General features: G+C 41.5%; 1 protein-coding gene across 5 annotated transcripts in view; it reads right to left on the bottom strand.

The window, feature by feature from the left end:
* ARHGEF11 (Rho guanine nucleotide exchange factor 11) overlaps positions 1–15,855 on the bottom strand; it is a 277,886-nt gene that overhangs the window by 112,058 nt on the left and 149,973 nt on the right. For all 5 annotated transcript variants that reach the window (XM_073610617.1, XM_073610622.1, XM_073610619.1 and 2 more), the window contains 6 exons: positions 11,829–11,878; positions 10,130–10,187; positions 3,793–3,968; positions 3,630–3,701; positions 2,893–3,012; positions 649–703 (listed from right to left, as the gene is read on the bottom strand). In XM_073610617.1, the coding sequence (XP_073466718.1) occupies positions 649–703; positions 2,893–3,012; positions 3,630–3,701; positions 3,793–3,968; positions 10,130–10,187; positions 11,829–11,878 (531 nt within the window). The remainder of the gene's footprint in view (positions 1–648; positions 704–2,892; positions 3,013–3,629; positions 3,702–3,792; positions 3,969–10,129; positions 10,188–11,828; positions 11,879–15,855) is intronic.

Raw genomic sequence — 15,855 nt, 5'->3', positions numbered from 1 at the left:
ATCGGGAAGCACTGTCACTTTACCCTAAATAGAAAAAAGGGACCATACCTACGCCCACCACCTGACAGTGGTCAGGCCTGTTGATTGGCCACTTAAACCCAATCTCTGTGGCACCAGGGGGTTACATGTTCCCCCATACCCAGAAGGTCCGACCTGAGAGAGCTCACACGGGTACTGAGACCCCTAGTCTGTCAATGGGCTGTGTTTATGTAGCTTGAGCCGCCAGGTGATGGGTGTATGCAGCCCATTCAAGCGCCATGATGTGTGCGCAGGGGTGGGTGAGTGAACCCAAACACAGACAGTGTGCGTTCAGAGCCAATTACCTGCACCGGTCATGTTGGGACAAGGGGCTGTGTCCATGCAGCTGCTGCATTCCCATAGGCTTAAACTGAGGCTGCCTACAGGCAGCACCTGCTAGCTTAAGCTGCATAAACCCACGACCCATTCATGGATTACAATGCTCAGCGTCAATGTGAATGAGACCTTTGAGTGATGGAGCAAGGAGGTAGTGAGGGACCTCAAATGAGTGACTATACTTTACTAGCTGGGTGGCCTCTCAGGAGGAACCTTAACTTTGCCCTGAATGGAAAAAATGACAGTGACTCCTAACTTTATTCCTTACAAAGAAAAACACAAAAATGAACTAACTTTCTGGTATTCTGTATCCTACGGAGCTGCAGTCGCTGTAAGAACGCAGGATATCCTGAAAAGAAAAAAAAAGAAAATATTTTAAAACCGATGGAAAGATTTCTGCAATGGGTAAGCTTGATTCCACAAGGACTGGTGCTCTAAATTCCAAATACTGTCTATTTTGGCATCTTCAGCCCCATATGTCACACTAGATATTTTTGGAAGGCATGCATACTAATTTATGCTTGAAAAATTGAGTACCGGTATGCCATGTGAAACATAGTAACTTATATAATGAAAGGTATTCATCACACTGCCTTTAAAAAATGTACAAAATGTTTGTTGTGCGGATGTGACAAACATTCGCTCAATCGGGGCAAAAGTTTGTCATATTTCCTCTGTTATGTGTGATTCTCATATGATCACTGCCACCTAGTGGCCATGATGCATTTTTTTCCAAAAATAATCAGGACAAAAACATATTGTGACCACTAGATAGTGCCAATGATATAGGAATCACATAATAGTGAAAGTTCTCTCTCTCTATATATACACACACACACACACACACACACACACACACACACACACATACATACACACACTCAGATCAGCCCCATAAACATTATGACCACTGACAGGTAAAATATGAACGACATTGATTATCTTGTTACAAAGGCACCTAAAAGTGAGTGGGATATATTAGGCAGCAAGTGAACATGTTGTCCCTAAAGTTGATGTGTTGAAAGCAAAAAAAAAAAATGGGCAAGCGTAAGAATGTAAGTGACTTTGACAAGGGCCAATTTGTAATGGTTAGACCAGGGGTCTTCAAACTTTCTAAACAAAGGGCCAGTTACCTGTCCTTCAGGCTTTGGGGGGGGGGGGGGGGGGCAGACTGTGGCCAGTGGGATTAGAAAACATCTTGGCATCAGTGGAGGTAAACTGTGCCTCCTCATTGGTTTTAGTGGGCGGAATCGTGCCCCATTGTTGGTATCAGCAGGAGAAATGGTGCTCTATTGTTGGTATCAGTGGGAGGAATAGTGTTCCATTATTGGTGTTAGTGGGGGCAATAGTGCCCCATCATTGGTTTCAGTTAGAGGAATAGTGCTCCATCATTGGTGTCAGTGGGAGTAATGGTGCCCCAACATTGGTTTCAGTTAGAGGAATAGTGCTCCATCATTCGTATCAGTGGGAGAAATAGTGATCTATCATTGCTGTTAGTGGGAGGAATAGTACCCCATTATTGGTATCAGTGGGAGGAATATTCCCCCAGCATTGGTATTGGTGGGAGGAATAGTGCCCCATCATTGGTATCAGTGGGAGGACTAGTAGTCTATCATTGGTATCAGTGGGAGGTCTAGCGCCCCATCATTGGCATCTGTAGGAGGCATGGCTGTCAGTGGTCAGGACCAACCAAAAGTGGTCCAAGGAAGGAAAACTGGGTAACAGGGGTGACAGGGTCATGGGTGGCCAAGGCTCATTGATGCACATGGGGAGCGAAGGTTGGCCTGTGTAGTCTGATCCACTAGAACAGCTACTGTAGCTCAAATTGCTAAACGCGTTAATGCTGGTTCTTAAAGAAAGGTGTCATAACACACAGTGCATCACAGTTATTGCATATAGGGGTTGCGTAGTGGCAGACTAGTCAAGGTGCTCATGCTGACCCATGTCCATAGCCAAAAGCGCCTACAATGGACATGTGAGTATCAGAACTGCACCACGGAGCAACGGAAGAAGGTTGTCTGGATTGGTGATTTCAAGAATGGTGTGAGGAACACAATAAGTTTGAGGTGTTGACTTGGCCTCTAAATTCTCCAGATCTTAATCCAATCAAGCATCTGTGGGATGTGCTGGAAAAAAGTCAGATCCATGGAGGCCCCACCTCTCAACTTACAGGACTTGAAGGATCTGCTAATGGTGGCTTGGTGTCAGATACCACAGCATACACCTTCAGAGGTCCAGTGTGGCCCATGCTTTGACAGGTTATAGTGGGTGGTCATAATGTTAAGGCTGAGCAGTGCATTTTATATATACACATATACAGTATATATACACATATACAGTATATATACACATATACAGTATATATATATATATATATATATATATATATATATACATACATACACACACGCACACACACACACACACACACACACACACAGGCCTTTCTGACAGCATACTGGCAAAGTTTCCTGGATAACCTGAGAAATTTCCCAGACAGTGGTGAACCTGCAATCTAGATTAGCAGCCTGCACTTACTCCAGGTCCCGCTGTTTCTTGGCGAATCTTTAGCTGCAGTTGGTAGACTCTCCGTCTGGCCCCTTCTATCTGCTCCTGTAAGCTGGGATTTGGGGTTCTGTTATAAACTTCAAAAAGTGTCTGCAGAAAAAAAAAGTAATGTATTAGGAAATAAAATAAAACAATTGCTGTAAGTAGCGAAAAGTGGAAGAACAGCCACTTCTAGTAGCTCAGAAACGATACTGCCATCTCCAGAATTACCTTTTCTTTAGTTTTTTTCACCAAACAGCAATTTTGAATAGAGCTAACTGGTGCAACTTGTGAGCAAAGCATTGCATTGCACTTATGGCGTGATCCCATTTATTTCAATGGTGGAGGTTGACAAGTGATGCCACCTATCAACGTGGCAAGCAAAGTTAACTTTGCCGCACCTGCGATGCTTTGCAAATGAAAACCCCCCTCTGGCTGATTTAATCTTTCTTAAAGAGCTGGGGGGGGGGGTAAAAACAAACCTGCCCCTTTTTAATGCCTGTCTGAACAAGGCCTAATGGGGACATAAGCTTCTAATGTGTCAGGTACTTGGTTTATATATTACCTGCTCTACCACTGCAATAGAAAGAGGTAAAATAATTAATTGCATGTAATTAGAGATTTCTATAATTCAGTGCTTTAAAAAGCCCTAAAAGTCTGTTTTTTTTTTTTTTTGTTTTTTTTTTTTTCAAAAAACAGCACCCCTCAGAAAAGATTTTACCACCTACCTGAAGTTCAGTCTCCTCTTGTTTCAGCATATTGCGCAGGATTTGAGTTGCATGTTTCTGGACCTCAGGATCCTGCCACAACAATATACAGTACAACTTAGAAAATTGTAGAAAAATAAACAATAATCCACTAAGTCATCCCCAATGTTTCCCTCATTGTTACCTGTAGTGGTTTAGGCCCTGTGATCCTCTGGGGAGGGGGAAGAGGGGGAGGAGGCGGGACAGGAGAAGACCAGGTGTTCCGAGGAGATACAGAGGAGCTGTGGTCATGTTGATAACTGGATGTCGACATGGAAGGCGGAGGAGAACCCAGCAGTGTGAGTGCAACGTAGGTCCCAGCTGGTTTAAAAGAAAAGAAATGGATATGTAAACAGCAAGGGCAAAGTTGTGAAGGCTAGGTAGATGTTGGAGTATGGCCACATAAAAGTTCTATGTTTTGTTACTAGCTTCATCACAACCAAATAATTTGTCACCTCTTGGCCTACACAATTCTGGTCAAAAGACTTTTAATGGCTATTTTGCTTTTTCTAAGAAAGCTAGAAAATTCTTCAGCTTTCTGAAAATACCTAGAAGATAGCATCTTCAATTTTTTTCCTCCTGCCTTGGAAACCTGAAATCATAATATGCTAATACTGATTTGATCTTGGAGGGTGCCACCCTGCCACACGCTTAACTATTGCCTGGTGTATGTTGTAGGTGGCTCCACAGAAGATCTGCAATACAAGATTACAAGCCAGTAAAAAAAAAAGATTTTCAAAACACTAAATTGGAGTATACACTATGAAATAAATAAATAAATAAATCGGGCAATTTTTCTCAATGTTTCACGGGAGGTCACTGAGGATGGTACTAATTGTACGAAAATTCTGGAACAACAAAGGTTTTTAACCATGCGCAGTCTTTCGTATCTGATTTTTCTTGTATGAAAACAGTGAACATTAAACAAAAATCATTTGTTTTAGAAAATTTTGGAGTTTGTTCCTTCAGAAATTTTCGTTTGGAAAGTCTGAATCAGTTGTCAAAAGTTGTGTACACACTATGAAAATGGAACGATCATTCCTTGTACGGAATTTTTCTTCTGATCTTTTTATAGTGTTCCCCCCCTTAAGGCCTTATGCACACTGGGCATTTAGGCCAGGTACATGAGGCTCCCGAATTTAGGTGCAGTTGGTGGGCACAGGTGCACCTTCTTGCCACACTGCTGGCAGTCTATAAAACTCCATGAGAGGCTGATAGCTGCTGCGGCTGTACATAGCACAGAGTGCTATTAAAGTTTAGGACAGTATGTGCACAAGCCAGCATCTTTCAGCCTCTCATTGTCAGGACCCAAGTCTGAACCTGCAACCTCTGCTATGCCTGGCAATGTCTCTTCTTGTTGAACCACCTGAGAGGCTAGAAAGAACCTTGTCTCATCTATTGGGCAATCCAGCCTGGTTTCTGCTGAACCTTGAACTCTTTGCTCCTCCCATGAACTTCCCGATGTAAGCCATGCCTCTGCATTTCCTGTTTGCCAGATTATTGTGCTCCCTCCAGCCAATATCTCGCACTTGTCACTTCTGCTGCCATCCGTATCTTTGCTACCACTCATTGATGACCTTTGGCTTATTCCTAAACTACGCTTCTGCTTGATCCCAACTTGCAACCACTTGTTACAGACCTTTAGCTTGTTTACCTACTACGCTTCTGCTTAATCCCTACCTGCTATATCTGCTAGTGGACCCCGGCTTGATCACCTTCTGATGGGGCAATCCTGAGGAATGCCACCTGGTACTAACATGCAGCAAAATCCATCTCCACCATTAGGAGCTCTGGTGAACACCGGTTAGTATTTACCTTAGATGAGTCCGTGTCGCCACCAGGATAATCTGCTTCTGTACTTATCCAGCCAGTCGGGGGGTGCCTCTCTACTGCTGTAGCTACTGGCCTCTGAGCCTGACTTAAGATTATGACACTCAGAGTCTAACAGGATGGTGAGAGTGGGGCTGGACGATGCAGCTGTGGCTCCTTCTGCACTTAAAGGCTAGAGCCTCATGCATCGGGGCTACACACCCTTGCAAGGAACCTAATGCAATCTGTGAGCTACAAAAGAATGCCTGGCTATCCAGCTTTACAAACATTGATAATGTACCCCTGTTTCCTGGTCTGGCTGAGTTCTGAATTAAAGTAGAACTGAACCCTTCTCTTCTTTAGAGCCAAGGAAGCTGCCATCTTAGCCTCTGTCTTGATCTGCAGTTGTCATGGTGCTGCCCATGTGATCAGTTATATTATCATCCATTAGATGGTTTGATGATTTGGGTGGAAGCACAAGCAACACTGACAGATATTCAAGGCATGTCTTCAATGTAATGGTTTTTGGAAACAGTAAAATCAATGGGTTGGTTTAGTTCTGCTTTAAGTCCAGCTCCAGCCAAAACCCTGTAATAATTTTTGGGGAAGGGTTAGCACCTTGTTCAGTTTTTTTTATTGCTATCTCTGTCCCTGTTAGGGGGTTACTTCCAACTCTGTGTGTATATAATGTGTGTGTATATATATATATATATATATATATATATATATATATATATATACACACACACACACACACACACACATACATAAACGTTATTTATATGTGCCAAATTAATATTTTTAGATATGTTATAGCCCTGATAAAGAAGGGGGCAATGTGTGGCCACTGAAACGCGTTGACTCTTATAATCAATGTTTGGAATAAAACCTTACTTTGAACTCAAATATTTTAGTGTGGTGCTTTGATTTAAGATTCAAAATTTCCAACCCCTGTCAGGGCAAGACATTATGGGAAATATTGTTCATTGGGGACACAACAAAAACACATTAACAGCGTGGGAAAGGTTTTTGTAATCGAGTGGGGAAGGCTGAGAAATTCAGAATCTTTTTTATTACTGTCTGCGCAATGGGACTGTGCTAAAGACCAGGGAAAGTTAGGCTTTAATATTGTCTTTTGAGTTTGGATATAATGTAGCTCCTATGCATGGATTGTTTCAATTCTTTTTTTATTAAATTCAGAAAAGACATGACAACAAAACAATCAAACACACAGGCAGTATTCCTGAAATAAGTACAATAAAAAAAAACATTAAAAGTCCCAAGGGATTTCTTATACCCCACAATATACATATTATCAGCCAACAATAATTAAGAAAAGGAAAAGAAAAGGGACATAAGAAAAAAGGTGGGGGGGTACCTCTTCCGGACTTCCTCCCAACTATGCAACTATGATCTAAAATTTACCAGCCTCTCCGTCTTGTCCCTATGCATTGATTGGTTGCAGTCTAATGCCCCGTACACACGGTCGGACATTGATCGGACATTCCGACAACAAAATCCATGGATTTTTTCCGATGGATGTTGGCTCAAACTTGTCTTGCATACACACGGTCGCACAAAGTTGTCGGAAAATCGTTCTGAACGCGGTGACATAAAACACGTACATCGGGACTATAAATGGGGCAGTAGCCAATAGCTTTCATCTCTTTATTTATTCTGAGCATGCGTGGCACTTTGTGCATCGGATTTGTGTACATACGAACAGAATTTCCAACAACGGATTTTGTTGTCGGAAAATTTTATAGCAAGCTCTCAAACTTTGTGTGTCAGAAATCCCGATGGAAAATGTGTGATGGAGCCTACACACGGTCGGAATTTCCGACAACAAGGTCCTATCACACATTTTCCATCGCAAAATCCTATCGTGTGTACGGGGCATAAGACTGCGTCAGGGATTAAAAAAAAAAAAAAAAAAATCAAAAAAAGGTAAACGCGCCAAATCTACTCATATCAAGGTGATTTCTCCAGAGTATCAGCCAACTCTGTGGATACTTTATAAATTAATCTAGAATTGAAGCACAACACCATGATATTCAAGTCCTGATATAAGTTTATTCCAATAACAGTTTAACAAACAATGAGAAATAAAACAGATACAAAGTATTTCTCCCTCAGCGCTCGTGCAAAAAAAAAATATGATAAATAAAAATATATATAGCTGCTACTATAAAAATGTAAACTGTATCAAAAATATGTTAAAAAAAGGGCATGACCATACAGCTACCCACGCCGTTGATCTTCTGTGATACCTTACCAGGGAATACCGCTCTCAGCGGTAAAAAGGTATATCGGGACTCAACGATCTATGATACATGCTTATATTATTTTGATACATTGTAAGTGTACAACTATATGGGATCATTTTGTTTTTTGAATAAAAGTATTTTAATTCACTGGATTACGCTTTGGGCACTTCTATTTATTTGCTCATTATGAGCTTAACTTAGATGGAAGTATGCAAAGTGCACTGACAGCTATCCAAATATCCATTCACGGATCCAGTCCTATTTGAGTGAAGTAAGTCTGTCGATCTTAAACCAGTAAAAGGCACGCTGTTTACCCATTACCTTCTGGTAAGTGAATTACCTATAGGGGATTCCCATAAAAGCAATGTGGTGAAAGATTTATCTGGGATTTTGATCAGCAGAGAGTTGTTCTTTATAAATGGATCAGCTACCACCCCACACCCTGCTGTACACAATTGAGACACAAGTGGAACTTTTCATCTTTATTTGTATTTTATTTCACATATGAACTTCTTAAGCGCTGCTAATGTTTAAAAGACTTTGTTTTTTTTTTATTCCAATAACAGACTGCTTAAAAAGCCAACCTGTATTGGGGGCTGGAGCTCAGCCTCCTTCACTAGGGCTACAATGCAACACACACATAAATATATATATACACACACACACACACACACACACACACACACACACACACACACACACACACAAACCATTGTAACCCATGATTCGGAAAACTGGAGAACAAGATCAAATACTGACAAAGGCAAAATAAAATAAAATTGAAAAGTTATTCACTTATTTGAATGATAGTAAAAGGTGGTAAAAATGAGGATCATAGTGACATGATAATAAATCATACACATAATAATATTAATAACAATAATTATATTAAAGTGGTTCTAAAGGCTAAAGATTTTTTACCTTAATGCATTTTCTGAATTAAGGTAAAAAACCTTCCAAAACCTTCCATGGTCAGCTCCCCCCCAGCTCCCTTTAAATACTTATCTGAGCCTGGTCTCGATCCAGTGCTGTGTTCCGAAACTCTGCTGTCTCTCTCTTTCCCCTCACAGGCTCAGAGACAGTAGTGAGAGCCATTGTCTCCTGCTGCTGTTAATCACAGCCTATGAGGAGGGAGAGGGGGTGGGGCTGAGCCAGGCTGTGTGTGTCTTTTGACACACACAGCCCGACTCAGGATCAAGCCCACAAGTGCCGCCATGGCAAGCAGCTTGTTATGGGGGCACTTGGAAGGGAGGTGGAGCTAAGATCATCAGCTAGGGACCACAGAAGAGGGGGTTCGGGGCCGCTTTGTGCAAAACCATTGCACAGAGCAGGTACGGATAACATGTTCTTATTTTACTTTAAAAAGTCTACCTTTACAATCACTATAATACCAGTGATAATCGAAAATTATTATTAGTGATAATAATAACAGTTGAACAAAGATGGCAATAATAAAATAAACAAAAAAATATTAAAAAACAATGTTAATAAAACTCAAAATGTAGATTTATAATAAATAAGAAAATATAAAAATGATAAAACTGGTCATCAAAAATGCAATCCCCAAATAATAATAATTTTAAGGCGGAGGGTTTTGGATCAAGAACATGGATAATCTATATGAAATGTGGAGTATAGATGAATTTGGGGTAGAAACTTTATGAGCTGGTAAATGTAATAACTGTTATATAAGGAAATGTTATTTAAATAATCAAAGTAAAATTTAGCAGTTGTTAGGCTCCAATATCGTCCGTTGAGCTTGGACAAAATACAGCTGATTGGTTGCAGTCTAACGCTGGCCATACACTACAAAAAATCATTTAGACCATTCGTTCGTTTTTTCGGCCAGTTAATGGGCACAAAATTGATAATCGTTGGGACATTTTTGAGCCGAAAAAACTAAGGACAAGGTTGGAAATTTTATGCCGAGCGAACGATAAATTGAAAGGTTAATGTGTTTCCCGTCCGAACTGTCTGCACTAGGTATATGTAAAAAAACGAACAAAAAAATTATTTATTTATGTCCACTGAATGATTTATCGGTCATTACATGATGGCACAATCGTTTGCTGTCACGGCCGAACGTTCGTTTTTCTAAAATGGGATCGGCCGATTTTTCGTATAGTGTATGGCCTGCATAACAAAAGCATCAGAGATGCAAATAAAAAAAATAAAAAAAACTATTGTTATCCTATTCCTGATTATTAAACGATGTCAGCATTAATTAAGAAGGAGAATTCCTCCAGAGTATCAGTCAACACTGATGTTACTTTATTTCTATTACAATTATTATACAGGATTTATATAGCGCCAACAGTCTGTGCGGCGCTTTACAATTATAAGCGACAGATTAAAAAACATTAAATATTATATAATTGTTTAAGAATGATTTTGAATAATACTTACACTTAATGAGTTTGACCACTTCAATATGAGAGCTGTTTGCGACCAAAGTGCCATTTACCTGTGGAAAAAAAGGGGCCAAAAATTGCTAAATGAGCAGACTTTTTTTTGTATTCTTTAGGGAATTACCTTCACAGGAGGTGAGGTCTGGGTGATCTCCCGATAAGTTAAATTACATAGCACCTGTGGTTAGTAGGAAGAGGAATAGTGCCCCATCATTGGTATCAGTGGGAGAAAAAGTGCCCCATCATTGTCATCAGTGGGAGGAATAGTGTCCCATTGTTGGTGTTAGCAAAAGGAATAATGCGGCACAGTTATTGGTGAAAGGAATAGAGCCCCATCATTGGTATCAGTGGAAGGAATAGTGCCTCATTGTTGGTGTCAGTGGAAGGAATAGTGCCTCATTGTTGGTGTCAGTGGAAGGAATGGTGTCTTGTATTAGCAGGAGGAATAGTCCACCAAAGGCCAGATAAAAGCAGGCAAAGGGACATTCTTGGCCCACATGCCACACTTTGGAGACCACTGCTCTCCTTTTCAATCATCTTTCATTTAATTTTAAGAAACGAAATTTACATGTCTTTAAAATATATTATGCATTGTATTTCCAGCCATTGTTCTTTTACCACCATGGCAGGGAATGATGGTGTCTATATAAATAACAAGATCAACATGTTGGCAATGTGTGCATGTTTTAGTATTGTAAAAAGTCAAAATGGAGGTTTAAAGTGAACTTGTGCTCTTGACTACTGGATAAAGCAATAGGTTCCCTTTATGATCCCCACCAGTTGCACATAGTTATCTTCCTTTTGCTCCCCCGCAGCTCCGTTTGGACACCAGGAGCAAGAAGAAGAAGCCAAGTGTAATGGCCAAGTCACTCTCTGACCCCATGTGACAGGACCCATGCTCCCCCGTATACTGAAGTAGAAGGTATTTTACTTTGATCAAATGGGTGTAAGTAAAGGGTAGAACCATATGTACTGGAGGTGGGCCTCTAATAAAGTATCAAGAAGCAGTGTTGTCACCCAAATCTGTTCTCCTAATTTGTACTACAAACAACCCCCCTATTGCCATTATAAGGACGCGAAGGGTTCTATAGTTCTCAAAAGATAGCTAGGAAAGCTGATAACATTGAGTTTTCAGTTCAGCTTTCTAATTTGAACATACAATGTGATTCCTAACAGCTATTTTCTGTACTTGCTGAAAATATGCTCAGCCTAAAGAAAAAAAAGAAAAAAAAAACTACCACAACCACCACATTTAAGGACAGGCAAGCTGCAATATATGACATTTTTGTTCTTTGGTTTGGATAAAATCAGCATCCCAGCATGGAGTGCTGGGGCCCTGGTTTTAAATCCCACCTCCTCCATGACTAAGCCCTGTGGGCAGGACGAAACACGTTGGGGTGGCTCAGTTGGAGCCAGGCTTCTGTTTGGTGTGCAGCGTTTGGACTTTGAGTGTATGCAGAGCCTGGATGGTCTCCTTCCTTGTCGGCACCCTCATAGTGAGAGTCACTGATGATAGCAGGACTGGGGACCTGGAGCGGTGCCCAAAGCTTCTTGTTAAGATCTCCATAGAGTCCCCAGGTTCCTCCCCTTTTAGTGTGCATTGATTAATCGAACTAACTCCCTATTCTGCCAATACTGGGCCCTAGCCTGAGCAAAGAAAGGACAAGGTCTGCTCAGCCCCTTGTAAATCAACTTACCTTCACAATGCGGTCACCTTCCTGTACACCTGCCCGCATCGCAGCGCCTCCTGCATGTGAAAACAACAGAAAAGGACAATATCTGTTAAGTTTTTGATCGTCTAGATCTTTGGGATTCTGACATAAAAGAAATACAAGGGTTTGAGAGTGCTGAACACCTTCAGAAAGTGCAAGTTTTCAGGCGGTCTGTAACTTCCTGCTTTTCAGAGTCACTGACCCGCCACAAGTAAGCTGGCAGAACACCTGATGAACACAGTTTTTGGTCACTGCCTGTCAAACTCCTTCTAAAAAAAAAATGCTCCTCAGAGGACTAACACAAGTGTAAATGAGCTCTAAGGTCAACCAATGTACTATATCAGGGGTCCCCAAACTTTTCAGTAAGATTCATGGGCCAAAAAATAATCGGTTTTATAAATGAACAGAGTATTACTTGGGACCCCATTGGAGTCCCTATTAGGGTCTCCCGCTACTTTGGAGTCCCCATCATAGCCCCTCCTTAAATCCAGGTCCCCATCAGAGTCCCCCTTACATCAGATTCCCCATCAAACGCCCCTCTTAGATTGGAGCCTCCTCTTACTTTGGAGTCCCCATCAAAGTCCTCCCTTATACTGGAATCCCCATTGGAGTCCCCTCTTACGTCAGAGCCCCCATCAGTCTCCCCTTAGAAATAAAGAGGTTGGGAGAATGGTCCCCAGCCAGGTACTCACCAAAAAAGCTAGGGGGTAATTGATTAATCTTTGTGATCACTGTTAGTTCACCCCTCACCCATTCACTTAACTCAGGTTCAACCACAACCCTGATTTTTTTCACCCCCATTTTCTCCCTCATTTTTTCCTCCTTTTCCCTCCTTCACATGCTCCAGTCCATGGTTTACCCATTCCATGCATCTTATGTCATCCAGATTCCAGCCTTTCGATTTGTAGTCTTCCCCGGTCGCCGCAGGAGACCCCCTACTGGCGACACCTTGTGCCCTGTGTATACTGGGATACGGGTAAGTGGTCCTCTATCTGTCCCCATATAAAAGCTGTATATTGTTCAAATTCATATATTGCTTGAAACATTGTTCTCTCTTGTATGTAATTAAATGCATTGTTTTTGATCATGTGCTAATTAAATTGCAGATGTTCTCCTGATAAAGTGGCCTAGTCCACGAAACTAGTAGAAACATTGTCCGTGACCAACTATCCCACTGTGATCTTCCCCATCAGGGGAGTATTATCTTGGTGATACACATGGACCGTCACCTATTTTTTATTCATCATTTATATATTGTCATGTATTGTGTACTAATAAGCTTTTGAATATCTTTTTACACGATTGTTTTCATACCTAAGCTTACCTTTAGTGTATTGTACCGAGAGGGTCCAATTGCTCCCTAGCTTTTTTGGCGAGTACCTGGCTGGGGCCCAGGCTCCTAACCTCTTTATTTCTACCAAATTCCTGGATGATGGTACAACTTTTAATTGATTCTATTTATCTATGAATATTGTTTGCAGAGGCCAATCAAAATCTTTCAGGGTCTCCCCTTACTTTGGAATCCCCATTAAAGTCCCTTCTTACATCTGGGACCCAATCAGAGTCCCCTTTATTTTGAAGTCCCTTCTTACATCAGAGTTCCCACCAGCGTCCCCTCTTACATCCAGGTCCCCATCAGAGTCCCTCCTTACTTCAAAGTCCCCATCAAAGTCCCTCCTTACATAGGAGTCCCCATCAGAATCTCCATAGGATCTCCCCTTACTTTGGAGTCCCTATCAGAGTATCCTGTTACATCTGGGTCCCCATTAAAGAAACTCTGATGTAAGGGGGGACTCTATCAAAGTGCCTCCTACATTGGGGTCCCCATCAGAGTTACCTCTTACATCAGAGCCCCCATTGGAGTCTTCCCTTACTTTGGAGCCCCCCATAACACCTGGGTCCCCATCAGAGTCCCCTCTTACATCAGAGTAAAGAAATGTCATCAGCACACCAAGGATTCTCTCGAAAAGGGTCCAAAGGTTTATTTTCAAGGTCACATGGTAAACATACGGCTTGCTGTATTGTTTACCATGTGACCACGAAAATAGAGCTTTGGACCTTTTCGAGGAATCCTTGGTGTACTGATGACATTTCTTCACTCTGATTGTCTACGGTTGCCAGCCTGTGGTCATTACAGCACCCAACATTACTGAACAGCCATTTTCTTGAACGTGGGCATGGGGAACATTACATTTCTCTCTTACATTAGATCCAGCCCCATTGGTGTCCGCATTAGGTTCTCCCCTTATTTTGGATTCCCCATCAAAGTCCCCCCTTACATCAGAGGGCCGCTCGCAGTGGGCCGCAGTTTGGATACCCTTGCACTATATGCCTAAATGTTAGAACTCCAGTTGAGTATTTACTGCCTTGCAGAGCTACTTTTGTTTTTTTCCCTAAAACAAGGAAAGACTAACACCTCTGTCAGATTTTTACTCCAGGAAAAAAAGTATGGTAAAGGGTCTTTATGCAGGTTTGGGTATTCTCATAATCACAGCAGGAATCTGACGCACACGTGGATTTAATGTCACGGTCTTCGCTGTTCATCGTCAAATGATCCCATTACACAATCACCTACACAGCTTCTCTTTTCCAGCAATGAAAGCCAGTATTGTCCTGAGTTCACTGCAAACATTACTACTTTACGTAAAAAGATACTCCTCTCCTACGTGTTCCAACAAGAACATAAAACAGTATACCAGATCATAAAGCATGTCACAACTCAAGACATCCATGCATGACTATAAAAGTGTGTCCTGCTTATAGAAACTGGCGCCGTGTATGAAGATTTATAACCCATAAATTATAATAAAGTCAATTTTTATCACTCTTAGGAATATGGCACCAATACCTGGGCTGGCCATAGATTATACAATTTACCTACTTTCCTTCAACCACGGGTTGAAGGAAAGAAAAATCGGTCCACTGACTGTGTTGATGGGGGAATCCGTCTTGTTGCGCTATTGTATTTTGACAGCGAGAGGTTTCCTCGCCGTCAGAATACAGTGATCACCACTGGAGGCTATAGCCACCAGCAGCGATCATAAAAAAAAAAAAAAAATAGGCTGGTTGTACTGAAGTTAATCGATAAATCGACTTCAGTACAACCAGCCTGCCCATTGTTCAGCAAGTTTTTTGTAAATAGACCCCTAAAGCCAGCCATAGATTGAAATTCAGCTGGTTCAGCAGGTACACATCTACAGTGTATCTGGAAAGTATTTACAGCGCTTCACTTTTTCCACATTTTGTTATGTTACAGCTTTATTCCAAAATAGATTTTATTCATTATTTTCCTCAAAATTCTACAAACATTACCCCATAATGACATCGTGAAAGACGTTTGTTTGAAATCTTTGCAAATTTATTAAAAATAAAAAACTATAACAATCCCATGTACAGAAGTATTCACAGCCTTTGCTTAATACTTTGTTGAAGCACCTTTGGCATCAATTACAGCCTCGAGTCTTTGTGGGTATGATGCTACAAGCTTGGCACACCTATTTTTGGGCAGTTTCTTCTATTCTTCTTTGCAGGTCCTCTCAAGCTCCATCAGGTTGGATGGGGAGCGTCGGTGTACAGCCATTTTCAGATCTCTCCAGAGATGTTGAATCGGGTTCAAGTCTGGGCCACTCAAGGACATTCCCAGAGTTGTCCCGTAGCCACTTCTTTGTTATCTTGGCTGTGTGCTTAGGGTCGTTGTCCTGTTGGAACATGAACCTTTGTCCCTGTATGAGGTCCAGAGCGGTCTGGAGCAGGTTTTCATCAAGGATGTCTCTGTACATTGCCGTATTCATCTTTTCTTTCGATCCGGACTAGCCTCTCAATTCCTGCCACTGAAAAACATCCCCACAGCATGATGCTGCCACCACCATGCTTCACTGTAGGAAAGGTATTGACCAGGTAATGATCGGTGCCTGGTTTCCTCCAAACATGACGCTTGCCATTCAGGCCAAAAAGTTCAATATTTGTTTAATCAGACCAGAGAATTTTGGTCTGAGTGTCCTTCAAGTGCTTT

The sequence above is a fragment of the Aquarana catesbeiana genome, linkage group LG13 (assembly GCF_042186555.1).
Source record: "Aquarana catesbeiana isolate 2022-GZ linkage group LG13, ASM4218655v1, whole genome shotgun sequence".
NCBI lineage: Eukaryota > Metazoa > Chordata > Amphibia > Anura > Ranidae > Aquarana > Aquarana catesbeiana.
The sequence above is the reverse complement of the archived record's forward strand: the minus strand, read 5'-3'. Positions and strand labels throughout refer to the sequence as shown.